The 16161-nt window shown below is 40.5% G+C and overlaps 1 protein-coding gene across 1 annotated transcript in view; it reads right to left on the reverse strand.

Moving 5' to 3' along the window:
* The window catches only part of LOC109987349 (astrotactin-2), a 309847-nt gene that overhangs the window by 82283 nt on the left and 211403 nt on the right, over positions 1 to 16161 (reverse strand). Inside the window, exons 12-13 of the mRNA XM_065965428.1 lie at positions 12939 to 13105; positions 8560 to 8748 (exon numbers count right to left, since the gene is read on the reverse strand). Of these exons, the coding sequence (XP_065821500.1) occupies positions 8560 to 8748; positions 12939 to 13105 (356 nt within the window). The remainder of the gene's footprint in view (positions 1 to 8559; positions 8749 to 12938; positions 13106 to 16161) is intronic.

Below are 16161 nucleotides of genomic sequence, written 5' to 3' on the forward strand. Positions count from 1 at the left end.
TAGACCTCAATTTGTGCTAGCATTAGCATGCATCTTGATATTACTGTGGTAACATGTCATACTTTATATCAAGACACACATATTCACCATTAGCTTGTAGTTTATTAGCATGCATTTTGTCAAAATATTTACTACTCATTGATGTCCCCCAATAACCTCCTAATTATTTATTGTCAGCAAGGACATTACAATCCTTGTCATTTTTTGCAAGGGTTTGGTTGACCCTTTAAGAACAATAATAAGTACAACCCAGCTGCCAAAAAAATTGGGGAAATAGTCCATCCATCAATCCACTATCTTTACCGCTTTTTCCCGTTCTGGCTCATGGGGGGGGGGTTACACCCTGGACTGTTCACCAATCAATCACAGGGCTGAGGGTACTTAATGTATAATTTAATTAAAAACAGAATATGTTGATTTGTAAAACATTGAAACCCAAAGACAACTTGTTAAATATTGAAACTGGGATATTTACTGTTTCAGGAAAATTGTGTGCTTGTTTTGATTTGATGCCAACCATTTGTTCCATCAAAGTTGGGAGAGGGTCATGTTTACAGCTCTAGCTGCATAGCCTCTACTTTTAACAACACACTTTAAGCATTTGGGAAACTGAACAGACCAGTTGCTGTCATTTTTGCTGCATTTACATTTGTCACAATGTCACAAATTGTTTGGGGAATTTGCTCGTATATTATCAAGAAAAAGATGCAGCAGATCTCCAGGTGGTCTCACATTATGGTCATATTATGGTGGTCGGTAGGTGCATCAGCTCAGCAACAGCTGAAATAATGTGTGGTTAGAGTATGCACAGCACATTGAAAGACACTGCACTTTTAAAAGCAAACGCAAATGTACAAAAGAAATGCAAGGGCTGAAACACGCTGACAATGAAACAAACATTCTGCAAAAGTCGAAACAACTGCATTGACATCAAACGCTCTGCAAATACATAAACCAAACAATTCAAAAACACACACACGCACACATTCAGAAACGACTGCACATGGAGAAACAGAAGTACATACTGGAGGCCTGGAGGGGCGCTCTGTGGGACAGTTTATTCATGGGAGTGAGTATGACCAGAGTAAGACCAGACAGTCTGTGGAGATGGACTCCAACAGACAGGCCTATGAACGGGAGACTGGAAAGGGAATTTGTTATTCGTTATCAAACCACATACCGATAAACACCATCGGAGCAGAGTTTCTCTGAAGCTATGCCCCACTGTTTGTTGTGCAAAAACAAGAATAATATGTCTGAATATTTCCCATGGCTTGCCGCTGAATGTGATCCAAAATGTGGCCAACCTGCATAGATAACATGCATAGACTTGTGCAATTTAGATTCAAAATTAAATGTTTGGTGCTTGAGAAAGAACAAGCAAGTACACCACTTACTTCTTGAAGGGAATTAAGAAGCTCCTCATGACCCTCAAGGAGCTTAACCCTTCACCCGCACACTCTGCCTTACTTTCCCTTGGCTTCTGATTAAAGTGGGAAGAGATTGCCTTATGTTTGTTGGCTCAACTACCCAGTAGAAGCTACCGTGTGTTCACCAAGGAGATAATTACTGAAAATTACAGAGAAACATGGAAATGTGGCTGTGTTTCTATGCCTGTAAGCCTTGTGGGCTCCCAGATTCAAAAAAGTATTCATTTTGTGTTGTTGTCTTAGTACGAGAGGTAAACATTGATGAGGAGTTAGTTGCAGAATGCATATCAAAAGCAGTTTTGTCTCTTTCTTCCCCACTGTGTCTTTTTCTTTTTCCTGTGAAAAGTGTCTTTGACATCATAGTGACACGGGTGGCAGCATCACCTTCACAAAGCAGGTGAAACGTCTTTGTCTTCTTTTTTTCAAACGCTCCCTCTAATTTGTATCAAGAAAAATGCCTGTCAGTCGTTCACTCTGTGTGCAATTGTTTGGCAGGAAGAAGAACACTCGGGACGAGGTTTCCATCCATAAGTCGAAGGATGAAGCATGATTGAAACAAGATTCATTTCTCAGAGAGCGAGTTACAAATTATATATCCTTGATGATTACACTTGATTAAGAATTCAAAATTAGGGGAAATAAATGCGATAGTCATCTGCATAGAAGATAATATGACTCATTGCTCATAATGGTACAACAGCAATTTTTTACGTGATTGTGTTGAAGGGAATATAATTATAATAGATAACAGGAAGGCGTGGGTAGGGCTGATTGTGGCCTGTGGCAACCAGCTCTGTGTACGTTCTGTCTTCAGGTGGAGTGTAAAATCCACCAATAAACTCTCAGTGAATAACACAATATTCTGCGTTTGGAGATCGATGAACTCTTGCATGTTTTGGACCCAAACTTGACTACTCTTTCTGTGCATGCTCCACAGTTTCCTTGTCAGCCTTTGACCCAGAAGTTGAGCAGCATAAATGTGAAGCCATGTCGACTATCTTCCTATATTACTACTGTACAAGCTAGAGAGATAGCGTGCATCATATTGGAACTGAAAGTAAAGAGTAGAGTATGTACAAAATGCAGAGAGCTGTGAAGTTGTTCATGTTTTCAACCATCACTTTGCCATTTGCTAACATCTAAGCAAGGTCGACTGGAAGAAGATCCAGTAGAATCCCACTGAAAGGGGGCATATGACCACTTACTGTAGCAGAGTTGGACATTTTTCCATCAATAAATATTTTCTTCCTCGGTGCTTGTATACTGGGACAAGGACAGTCGTCCAATTAAATGGCTTAATTAAGCTATAACCTAGCTCAACTTAACTGTTCATGTTAGTGTGTCAGAGCACTGTATGTGTGAATGAGTCTGGTTGTTATTTCCTTCCTAATGCACTGCCATCTTTAAGTGATACTTTTCTGCAGTATTTCCCAATTTCAATTGACATCCCCATATAGCACACCCTCTTATAGACCAAAAATGCACTCCAGAGCTGATGGGCAGCCATGATGACTGTCCTACAACTCCTCACAAATCCATATCCTCTACTTCCCATCAATCCACATGCCTCTGTGAGTGGCAATATGTTATTACTGTGCTTAAAGGTGCACAAAGGAATACTTTGGAACATGTATTTGGAATGAAAACGGATGAAAGATGTGTTTTTCTTTACATCAATTTAAAAGCTGGATGGAAAAGTGGTTTGCATTTAAATATGTGAAGGTTATTACGTGCTGTCAAAAAAGCAAGCTACTACTTAATGTTCATCCATCCTCAGTTCACTTAAAGAACATTTTTTTAATTTAATAAGATAATTACATATACATCATCTAGAGGATGTGTTCCATTTTCATATCTTTACATAGCAATCAGGTCTTAATGAAATTGTTCTCAGCCGTGACATTCATATTAACACATATAACATTATCATATATATGCATGCTTCCATTGCATTGTATTATTCTCTAATTTCATAAATTTCAAATTGCTTAATCCTCTCACTTGGTCTACTTTAAGAAGCTGAGTAAAGTGAGAATAATGTGAAACAAAATGTATGCAGAACAGCCATAAATCACGGGTAATATTTGATATTAAAAACACTTCCTGTGATGCTGTGACTGAAAATCTTATAATTAATCTCAATTATCAGATATTTAACTGCTCATGCAGAGGGATGGTATGAGAGAGAGAGAGAGAGAGAGAGATAGAGAGAGAAGCAGAGGGAGAGAATCAGTAGACAGTGGAGGCAAGTAAAATAGAAATAAAAAAAGGGTGCTTGGCTATGGGATGGGACTAGCATCTGCATATCAAAGACTCTCTGCACATCACTTTAAATATATAGCATGTAGGTGGGGAGTGTGTGGTGGAGTCTTATGGGAGCAAGCCATTCAGGAGACAAAGCTATTGTTCTTTGGCTTAAAGACTCAGTGGATTTGATAAGCAGAATGAGTGCCTTGGTGAGATGACATGCAGTACTACACATGTTTAATTAGAGGCACCGGGAGTCAAGTATAATACTCCTGTGTGCTTAGCTTGTCTGGTTAGACTTACAATGATGAATAGCTCAAGGAAAATTTGACTTTCAAAATGTTCGCTGGAATAAGTTCGATCAAGACCAACATATAAAGACAGAAACACATAGTGCATACAGTAATCAATGCATTTTCTAGTTACAGTGGTTCCCAAAGTGGGGGTCGGGACCCACCAGGGGGTCGCAAGATACCTTCCAAAATCCCAAAGAGAAATTTAGAATGATTTAAAATTGAATACATTACCCATTATTGTGAAAATATATACAAAAATGCTGTTCAGGAAGAACCTGGATGTTAAGTTAGAGTTATGGTGAAATCAAAGCGATTTGTAAAAAAATTCTTAAAATGTAAGTTTGCACATGACTGCAACAATGTTGGTGTTCGTTGGTCCCTACACTCAAAAACACACACAGACATCACCTGTGTAACTGTTTATTCATTTTGTATGTCGGGTCAGTGCTTCAGTCCATTCATGGAGATTACTTGTCTTCTGCTTCATGCCGTTCTTCATTTTTAAAGCAATTCATTGGTTTTTAGGATGCTCTGTTCTTATGTGCATTAACCATCACCAAGGACAGTGGGGGTCCCCAGTCTCTAGCACTTTTAGTTTTGAGGTTGTGTGCCAAAAAGTTTGGCAACCCCTATTCTAGCAAGTTTTCTTCCTACCTTTAATTTTTCTGTGGCATTCCAATATCTGCTGAACTTTGTACATTTGGTAAGTTTGCATTAAACGCCCTTTTCTCGCTTCGTCTCAGACGATCCTTCAGCTAAGACACACGTGTTTATTATCCAAAAGAAGCACATCAGCAAGGAAGTGCACTTTTCTTATGTGTCTGCATGTAATCAGTGAAGTGTGCTTCCAACTGCAGGGAACATGATAAGAGGGGATCCTGCAATTAGCATGTAAATTTTTCGCCACCTTCCGGGAGCAGGTTTAAATTGAACAGGTTTATTCAAAGGAATATTGAGTTGAAAAAAAAAACAAAGCATTTTACAGACAGCTCACAGCAGATAACGTGGAACTCCATCACAAAAAAAACCCACATGCAATGCAACTGCATGGATTTACCTTCCTAGAATAACCTCAGTACCTTATTATCAAACAGCCAATTGGACAAAGGGTGGTGAGGGGGTTGAGAGCTAGAAGGTGAGTGGCTACAAACTTGGTATTCAGTGAGGGGATAAAGATATTTATTGAGCACACTTGACTGCAGTTGCCCCATGACTGGAGGGAGACTCCATCTTTTACAGATCTTCAACAAAGATTTTTCGCCCTATTACAATTTTATGTGAGGCCTAACAGACAAACAAATGGATTTTTATCAGACAGAGGTAAACTGTGGCCAATGAAAATGTTTTTGTAATCTCGTAACTAAGTTAAGAGTTATTGTACTGGCAGTGTTATAGCTTTTGGGGTAAATTGTCTTGGATTGATCAATCCAGGACGGAGCCAAAATACTGGACTCAGTAATGAAATACTACATTTACTCGGCAAAAGAAAACAGCCGTTTCAGGTTCCTAACACATTATTTTTTTAATGCCATGTGCACATTTTTACTTGTTAATGATGTAGCTGAAAGAAGAGGATGTTTGGAGGTGTAGAAGGATGCTGAGTTTCTCAAGATGTGGACTATCTCAACAACTGGACAATCAATGAAATCTTGTAAATTGAAAATGTCCCCTTTAGTTCTCGCTGATAATTTTCCTATTTTGGAGGAAACCTTTTAAGCAAATTATGTTGAAAACTGCAACAATGTGCGATTGTGTCATACACTTCTTCCTATGATAATCTTCAGATCCTTCAATGCTTGTGTAGCGTGTCTGAGAGCTGCCAATATCTTTGAGTATAGTTTAAACCCTGTCGTGTGTGTAACCCCACCCGAGCCCTGGCTTATGTGTAAATCTCTTTACCGGCCATGGTTTTGATGTAGCCCAGTGTGCTGCGCTGGTCTGGATTCCAGTGGCAGGAGACCCACTGTGCTCCACACCGCTTTAGGGCAAATGGATGAACTGACTGCTTCCCCCTGGTTTTAAAAACCTTCAAACTTTGCCTTTGTTTTATCTGTCAAACTGAGCCATGTTTGGTGTATTTAAGGCTAGTCCCCAAGTGGGCTAGCTTTGGGAAAATGGGGCTTTTAGTCTTTTTTTCCCAGACAAGGCTGCAGACGTGTCAGTCATTCCAAGAAATTCTCTTAAGATGGATTTGAAGCCTTTTTTTTTTTTTTTCAAGCTTAGAGCTCTTTAGTTGATCAAAGGAGATAATCCCCTTCTAAATACTTTTTTATTTCAGTCCCGCTCTAAAGTATCCCATCTTAAGATGTTAGTTCTTAAGTACAAATCCACCTAAAGACAAAGAAGAGAGGTAAAGCCGTGTTACCTTTAAGATCCTGTGTTGACAGCTCTTCAAATCTTTGAACTTACCATACTGTACTGGTTCCAAAACTTTTTCTGTCACGGCCCCAGCTGCACCCCCTCTCCTGTTTGTGTGACCGACCTCTGTTTTTGAGTGTCTGTGTGTGTGAGTTTGTGTATGTGTGTTGCTGAGTGCATCCTCAGGCCCTAATGCTGCATTCATGTGCTCCTCAGATGGTCTCAGTTTCTGAGTTGGGAAGTCGTTATTCCGACTTCAGTGTGTTTAAATGAGTTCAGTTTGGAAAGACAGCAACAAATATCATGGATGCTACAAAGAGGATGTGTGAATGTCTCTGTTATAAGTTATATCCCAGCAAACAGTTGATGTTCAATACGTGAATTCATGAAAAGAATCTAAACATCAACAAAACATATTTTCCCAAAATGCGATGATGACTATGACGTCAAGTCGGCAAGTAACTTCCAAATGTTTAACATTTAACAGCATTTATTGCTTTTAACTGACTCTGATGCGATGCCTCCGAATGGTATTTTCACTTGTTTGGCGGCACAATGTCTGAAGACAGTACTTGTTGTGTAGTCCGGATGTTCCCAGCAGACATTTCCCAGTCACTTAAACGAAAAACGTTAAATTTCATGTAACCAACTAGTTTAAAAGTCAGAACACAGTCAGAACACATTCACAATTGAGCCCAATTTACAAAAAAAAAATTGTGTGGCTAACGTTAGCAGCGCTAGCACCAACCAGCCTTTGGTCCGCCCTGTAGCTTAACATCCACATCCACATGTCCTTGCTAAATTGTGATTACAAAGACCATGTAAAACTTTGTCTCTATTTTCTAGATCAAAATACTGCTTGTGCTCCAACGTTACTCCATGATTATCCGCCTTCTTTTTGGGTAGTTTAAGACGCCCACATCCTACAGACATCTTCAAGGACGGAGGCACAAGACACCATTGAGCACTAATGCTTTTCAACTCAAATGCATTCAATTAAATATAAATTTGAACCGGCTTCATCTTAGAGAATGTACTTCAAAGATGAATAAAAATAATATTAAGGCCCTTCACCGTACACTTTTCTGTGGATTACGCACTCTAAACGCTGACAGCTTCGGAGATTTATGTAGAATGACAAGCCCCTGAATTATAGAACATTTCTGAGAAAAGTTCTCACTATGGATTCAGAGTCATCTCACATCACTCAGCCTAGACTTTTATATGGTTCCCTTGAATAGAAAGCAGACTTTATGATTAGAGCCATAATGCAGTCTGGGTTTTCAATGACTTTATTACTATTTGCTAAAAAAAAAAAAAAATATCTGAAGGAAAACGCTGCGAGACTTGTTCTCGGTTTCCATGGAAGATGCTGTACAAATTCATAACTGCAACACAGTACAAAGGCCTGACCCTGAAGAAACACAGCAGACCGATCATGTGGCTGCGTTTATCCGAGCATAACCATTGTGACCCACAGGGCAGGAGAGATGAAACGCATTTCATGGTTACTTGAAAGACTGTGTGGATGTATAGCATGTGTGTGTGTGTGTGTGTGTGCACGTCTAAGACAGACACAATGAAAGCCAGATATAGGTTGTGTGTGTTCTTCCATGTGTGCCTGTATTTGCGCATAGATAGACCTTTATCATCTCTCCGTGATTACAGGAGCATTTCAGCACAAACAGCGTGCGATTTATCAGAGTGAGCCAGGTTTTCAGACGTCTGACAGTTTAAGGGAGAACTGCCATGGGATAAGTCTCAATCCTCACTCAACCACCGCTCCCTCATGCTCCTTCTCATTCCTTGTCTCCCTCTCTCTCTCTCTCGCTCACACACACACACACACACATCTGTGCAAACACAGATGCCGCACCCCAACAGTGAACCCTGGCTGCTGGTTCTTAGAGCTGCTCCGTTGAGATCTCCAGCTTTTCTATCTCTCCTACAAGCCAAGAAAAACTGATAAAAGAGGCCCCTGATGATGCGTCTTCCGAGATAGAAAAGTGTAAACATTTGTGATGTGAAACAAAAGATCTCAAGGGAAGAGGCTTGTCAGTGTGAAATACAACCGTAGATGCAGATAATAAGAGATTGCGTTTGTGAAAGACAACAGAAAAGGGGTCAAGTTATAAGCTAAGACAAGATTCTTAACACCATTAAAGACAATGTAATTCTGATTATGGGTGTGTGTATAGGTGCAAGTGTGAATAATGTACTTTAATTACCGGAAGGTCATTTGGAATATCTGTCCCAAGTTGACTTGCTGGCTTTTGTTGTTGTATCCATGCAGCATCTCACCGAACAGGGTGTCATTGAAGTGAGCATCTTGCCTTGGGCATTTTGGTCCCTCACAGTTGTCTGACTGCAGGAGGCAGGAGCGGCCGTCCCCTGCCAGTTTATACTCCTGCACACACCTGAGGATAAGAGGGAAAGCCTGTCATACAACGTTCACGATTTCACGTTTGTGATTTAATAAAAAACTGGGATGAAAGAAAAAATGTATATGGCTACTGGAAAGAAGAATTAGAATCAGAGGAATCGCTTTACGTTTCACGTTGATGGTTATGTTAAAGGAGGGGGTTGGGGGGGGGAGGGGAAGATGTGCGCTGTAGCTATAACAAGCTACCCACCCTGGTTCTACCTTCCCTCTTTCTCTTTTACATTCTCACACGTTTTTCTTGTCTCCTTTGTGTAATGTTTGCACCAAGAATAGCTGCATTTTTGTTTGTTTGTATGATGTGTTTACATAAGGACATGACAGCACTGCTAGTGGCTATAACGGGCAGACAGAACTAGCATGAAGGGTTATGGCTCTGGGATGCCGGAGCTCAATACCCTGTTGACTTTCTAAGGTGTTGTGGGCCTAACTTGACAGCGGTGAACAAACGCACCTACTTGATAACCATGTTGATGTGTTAGTTGCACTACTAGTTTTCAGTTGGGCTGTTGGGAACATGTGGTTGGGTAAGAGTAGAAAGTATTGGTCTTCTCAATACCTGGAGCTCGCATTAAACAGAGCCAGTAAGGCAATGGCACTGCTGAATGAGTTTGAAGGGTTCTTCACTAAGCTCTTAGGGCGAAGGTATCTTGTGTTTAATTAAAAAGAAATGGCAAACCATATGAGAAATGGATGACTAGCACAGCATGAACAAATACAAAGTTGAACCTACTTGATCTAAAGCATTCATACTCAGCCTTGTTAGAAATAAGAGCCCCACTGACCAAAAAATATTTCTGCAAGAGCCACAATCAAAAAACCTATTTCTTTCCTAAAATATGCGTGGGAGTTTTCAATATGCTGACAATGTTTCCCTTTTATAAGAAATAACTTAGGACCTAAAACAGCCACAACTAGTCCCAAATGAGTCACATGTGGCTTGAGAGCCTCGGGTTGAGTATCACTGATCCAAAGTATCCAAGAGTAGTATGGGAGGTAGAGCCTTCAATTATCAGGAACCACTCTTTGGAATCATCTAGCAGTGTCGGAGCAGTTTGGGAGGCAGACACCTTCCTTAGTTTTAAACTTCTTATCTTTTGATAATGATTGGGATTGGCACAGGCTTGTACCAGGCCTAGTTATGCTGCTATAGGCTTAGACTGTTTGGGGACTTGAAATATTGAGCTCTTGTCTTAACCTCTCTTTCTTCGTCTATATTTTTTTTCAGATACCATTATTGGACGTTATTGACTTTGAACCTTCACCTGGAGCTATTTAGTCTTGTGGATTTCTTTGGATCGTTGATGCAGACCACCTGCTGTCTGGGACCTGCTTGACTCCAACTTCTACATTTCTGATACTGACACGTTTTTATCTTTAACATTGGCATTGTCTACAACTTTCTCAACCCATTCACTTAGACAGACGGCAGTCCCCTAATTCTGGTTCTGGTTGCTTAATGTAAATGTGAATATTGTCTGTTTATTGCTGGCAGAATGGGTAAAGTGCCCTAGACACATTTCTCACTTTGTGGGACAATCAAAGTGAACCTTGGTTCTGTTTGAGCTTTCTGCCTGTTAAGTGGAACTTGTTTATTGGGTCTCAGAAATGATTACAACAAAGAGTATGGTCTACACTTGCTTTTTATGTAAAGTGTCCTGAAATTACTTTAATTGTGATTTCACCCAACAGTGTAAGCAAAAGTGACTGATTACTTAACTGCTCAATAAATTGCAAATGAATCACCAGAAGTCAACAGAGCCAATATCTCAGCCTTCTTTTTGCATTCCTGCCATCTGTAACTCATAAACCGCAAATCTATCAGCATGATCCATTCAACTAAATAACAAACAGTAGCTGTCAGATAACATCCCGGCTGTGTTAAACAATCTGACACGTATTCACAAAGCTCTTGCCAAAATGTTTTTTTTTTTTTACATTAGTGAAACACTGCGCTGTCATTGTCGTTGCAAAGAATTTGGACATAATTGCTGATCTGGAAACAGATTCCAATGGGGTTGGAATTCAGCAGACTGTGCAATCAGTCACACGTATCATATCTCATCCACGTATCTGCCCAATCCTCCTGTACAGAGACAACTTTGATTCACTTCTACTGTTTGGCTGGCACAGACTTTTGTGCTCACACAGCTGATCAGGCCTCAGTGTGAAAAAGGACTCTGCAGCTGTTGGCAGAACTGTCCTCAAATTGCAGCAGATCTGCAGGCTTTGGCACGAAAGCAAAGCCATTTACTTCATTTTACACCAACAGTTTGATCAACAACATAACAAGTACAACACCATTACTCTGTACACAATAATTAAGTCATCTTTTATATACCCATTCTTGATAAAATAAGTAGCAAGCTGTTACATATTTTCATCCTGACGGTGCAGATAAATCAAAGAAAGAATCTGTCATAGCTTTACCATCGCCAATCTGCAGCAGATATTTAGAGACATTTCTATACTCCAGAGGGTGTCACAATTGATTAGATGAAAATGTTTCTGATTGACCAACCCTGATTCAAGCTCCTGAGGTTCTCCCATAGAAAAGGCAGAGTCGATTACACTGATGACATTAGGGAAAGAGCAATTGCTGCTAATAGAGTTTTGATCTTGGCCTAAAGAGCAAGAGGGCCTAATGTTCTGGGGGAAATGAAGCCATCCAGCACAGTGGACCTCACACACCTCCAAAAGGAATCAGAATATCTTTTATCTGTCAGCCAGGAGACCAAACAATGTGTGAACATCTTGGACTTCTTTTACACCACTGTCATGAAAAAGAATTTCTCTCAAAGATGATGAATGTTACAGAAAATGAAAGGGATTCGTAAGAGTGCTAAGAGCGAGCAGACAACTCGGTTGGTAAGTTTGACAAGAAGCCACTCCCTCAAATATGGTCCATTGACCTCCACTTTTTACTATAACACTGTATCTGATCTTGCTTGAAGTCCAGCAAAATGTTTAAACTATTTTAAAACTTTTTAAAAGAGTATAAAAAACCATAAGGAAGATTGACGTGGGAAGAGATTGGGATGGGTGATTGGATCTAACACACGACTTTTACTCAGGACACCAGGGTTGTTCTGTTTGAGTTAAGAGTTGCCTCTTGGCAGTTTGGCAGTTTGTTTGAATTTCTGGTGTGTGTGCTCTGATGTTTATTTGTTTGTTAATTTCTTGATTCAGGGCTGACGTCATAATGATGATAGGCTTGTAGCCACTTCCTACGGCTAAGGTGTCATGCCCATTTTGACAAACTGTTTGCCAGATGAAGAACCCAAAAAGTTGCCAATAAATGTTTGTTTGCAAGTTAGACAATGTGCGGGACTTTACCTTTAACTTCATGAAACCAATGGTTAACATCAACTTGACTGGCAAAGTAACCTAGTTTATAGGTAGATTCCTTCAAGCCTCAAGTGGACACACTGCAGGTTTTTGCCATTCCACATTGGCCTCATTTTCCAAAAACCGGAGGTTGCTCCTCGGGGTGATCTGTGGCCTTTGTTTATGGGGTGCCTGCCCTATTGACTGAGCCAAACCAGTGCCTCTTGGTTGCTGTTATTTTTATGCCATCACGGCAAAGGTCGTCTGACTCTGTTCTTTTTTTGCCCATAAAAGCCTTCAATTATTGCTTACATGAATGAAGAGACTTGCATGTGCATAACTGATGCTAGACGGGTGCCTACTTGGTTATAGTTAAGAAGGATATGGCCTCTGATGAAGCTGCTGTATGTGAAAGAGTTGAGAGTTAAAGCATTGGAGAAAGGCTACTCTCAGTATAGTTTGGAACATGGTTTTAAAGCCACACAATTTGGTAAACATAACTGGGAATGATGCTGCAAACTATTGGACAAGTGGACAAAGTGAAATGCTTGAAGGTCTCTGAATAGGATAGATATTTATTAAAACAATGCATTGTTCCATTTGTTATTTTGGGTAAATATATTCCAGCATATTCGTATTTGAATTAGTCAGTATGAAATCACTGCTTATTCCTTATTTACACATCTCATTTCCCTCATGTGGGTTTTTGCCTGAGGAAGAATTTCTTGATAGAAATATCAATCACAGAGCCAATTTCATGAGCAAGCTTTATTTCCAGCCCGCAGACACCTTTCCTTTTTTCTTTTTTTTTCTTTTTTTTCCACTGTAAGTTATTCTCACCCGCAAAACATGAGCACGTTGCTGGAACTGGGGTCATCTTCGAGGGGCACGAGCTGCTGGAGACACAGCTGTTCGCAGCCTCCGTTGAAGCCATCCGTGCAGTCAATGCCCCTGGAGTAGTCATAGCAACCTGAGCCATCCTTCATTGGCCTCAGCCCCTCAGGACACTGCAAGAAAAAGAAGAGACACAGAGGAGGAAGAAGGAGAAGATGGTGGGAGGACGGGAAGGGGAGCAGAGAGCGAGAGAGAGAGAGAGGGTGAGGAGGAAAGCATAAATTAGGGAGAGGGAAGAAGAGAGTGAGGCGCAGAGGTCAGCGTGTGCATTTTAATCAGGATCAGGCAGCACTGAGGAGGCACAGATAGTGAGATCAGAGAGAGGAAGTGGGCAGTGGGAATTTGAGTAAGGAGAGAGAGATTCAGTGAATGAAAAATGAAAGATGGCATTTATGTTCTTTGATACCATACAGAAACTGTGGAAGTCTCACGCAGGGGGAAAGAAATCTAACTCCAACATATTCTATCTCCCTATTTGAGTTGAATGGAATTGTCAGTCAACAAAGAGCCATTTGTCACGCTGAAAACAAAACTCCACATGTGTTAAGCTCCAAGCCTACAGGTTTAGCTGAGGAGACATGGATGTCCTCTCCTACGCACGCCAACAAGGCGTAAGAAATGAATTAAATGTTCTGCCGTGGAATACGAACAAAAAGGAAGCATTTAAAAAAGAAAAGGAAGCCAAAACATTTTAAGCTGCCCGTACTGACTGGCTGCAGTACGGATCATAAACCCACATACTCCATGTTAACACATGGGACATTGTACAAACTTTAAAATACAAATCCAAATCCAATATTTCTTTCTTAAACCCAGTTTGTGTCACAAAAGGTAGTTATTATCACGCTGATTTGTGCTCAAATTATCTTTTTTTCTGAAAAGGACCAAGGCAGCTCCTGCGGCGCTGTGTGGACCGGATTAGCAGAGTAGAGGAGGGAAGGCGAGGGGAAACCATAGACTGTAAATATTAATGGAAGAGGCCTGAGTGACATCAGCCATCTGTTACAGCAGGGGGGCTCCGGAGTCTCATTGGCAGCCGCCATGCTGGAAATGCTGTCTCAGCCTAACTTTCAGTCAACCTAACGACAGGCTGAGAGCTGGAGAAGAGGCGGGTTTTGAGCCTCTTGACGAAACTGTTGCATCGAGCCCACCTGTCAATCATGTCAGCTACGCGCCTAACTATGGATAACACGTATTGTTCAAACAATCAAAACAGAGGTGTGTTAAAAAAATACCCCCCCGTACAGTGTGTGCCAGTGATGACAAGAGCTAATCAGACCTATTTTGTTGTTTGTACCAGGGTGTTAACATTATTATTTATGCTGTAAAAAACAGGATTTTTTAACTGTTGTGTGTATGTGACTTCAGGTGTTCTTGGAGTCAGCCTCAAGTGGACACTCGATGAACTGCAGGATTTTGCACTTCCGCATTGGCTTCTTTTTTTCAAGATCGGGGGTTGCTGCTTGGGGGAAGCATCACAAATGGTGCTTATAGATTGCCAGTTTAAAAAGGGATACATTTATTTAAAGTCTTAATTTCATCTAATTATTCAGTTTTTTGTTAAAATCTTAGGTTATTGACACAATGCAAAATTCACCTGTGAGCCAACAATTCACGCACCCTGCACAGAAATCCAAAGTGGGTCCAATTCCTGCATGCCCATTTGCTGTACAGCATTTAACGTATGCGTTCTTAATGAATTATATTTCCTCCAGCAAAATAAATACAAATTAAGTATAAATGCATTATCAGCAGATGCAAATAAAACAGAGCTCGACTCCATTAAAAATGTTAATGTACTAACCATTAATAACTCGGCTGCTTAATTGCCTCCAGTTTAGGATTTGGGCGCCGTTATCCTTCTTGTATGTAAACAAAAGAGAGTTGAACACTAAACAAAGAGGGAACACTTGATGAACTTTACTGCTGGCTCAGCTCAGAGGCGAGAAAAAATGCTGATGGGACACATCACTGACAAGCACTGATTTGTTTATTCTGGAGAACTTTGTTTCGGTTGGTTTATCACTGTAATGACAACTTTTCAAATAAGCCATTCAACTAGGAAAGAATGACTTGTTTTAAATGTGCTACTCTTTTATTTGGACACGTGTCTCTAAGGGCACATTCACACGAGACCCAGTTGCTCCGTACCAAACTAAAGCCTGATAGTCCCCCCCTTGTATCTTTTCAGAAGGTCAAATAGATCTTGATAGGGATATTCAACAGGGAATGTAGTAGAAAGAAAAAACATATTCTAGAGACAGCATACTCAACCGCTAAAAATCTGATCAAGGATGTTTTATTGACCCTGACATGGTCATCTCTTTTTGCTCATCACTTGATCAGGCTCGTCAGGTTATTTGATGGTGTCTTTTGTCATTTGGTACCAATGGTAACGACAGGAACTTTATTGAGAACTGCTGTCAGACGACCTCCAATTAGAAGGGAGTTTGTTCCCCCTCTCAGTTGGCTGTTACATTAAAGAATTAGAAACAAATCGGTGAATTCACAAGGGGAAACAGTTTGTTGAAACAGTTCCAATGTACTGTAGGTGCGTGTATAGTAGCCTATAATACAGAACAATTAATTTTCCCCACTGATGTGCTCATAATATGCCTCTTCTGGGGAAAAAGATGGCAGAGCCTAAATTCAGGTTCTGGACTCTCGCAAGACAAGTTTGCGTAAAATTTGAACACAAGAGACCTCACTGTTTCCAATTTTGCCCAGAAATAGTAAAAGGACATCCAGCATTGTAACATTAATCACATTCAACATGCATGGGAATGCTGTTCTCCTTTTTTCTTGGGACTTTGCCAACAGAGCAACATAATGTTGGCGTAAATTGGTTTTCTTGCCCTTCGGCTGTGTTTGACTGTAAAGACTGAACAGGGTGAAAGTCATCTTCTGGAAAAACGAAGAGCCCGACTAACTGATCCTTAATGTCATTACATGTTGCGCTGAAAGCACCCTGATGCCAGCTGTGATTTGTTTATTTCTTTTGTGATAAAACTGAGATTGCAGCACCAATGAAAGCCTCATTTTGGTGGGTTATGTAATGTAAGGCAGGGGAAATAAGAAGGGCAGTCACGTCTAGGATACAATAAAGAGAAGGTTGGTTGACATAGTTACAAGAGTTAGAGGAGTGGAGAGGAAATAAACACTAGTTTTT

The sequence above is a fragment of the Labrus bergylta genome, chromosome 17, assembly GCF_963930695.1.
Source record: "Labrus bergylta chromosome 17, fLabBer1.1, whole genome shotgun sequence".
In the NCBI taxonomy this organism is placed as follows: domain Eukaryota; kingdom Metazoa; phylum Chordata; class Actinopteri; order Labriformes; family Labridae; genus Labrus; species Labrus bergylta.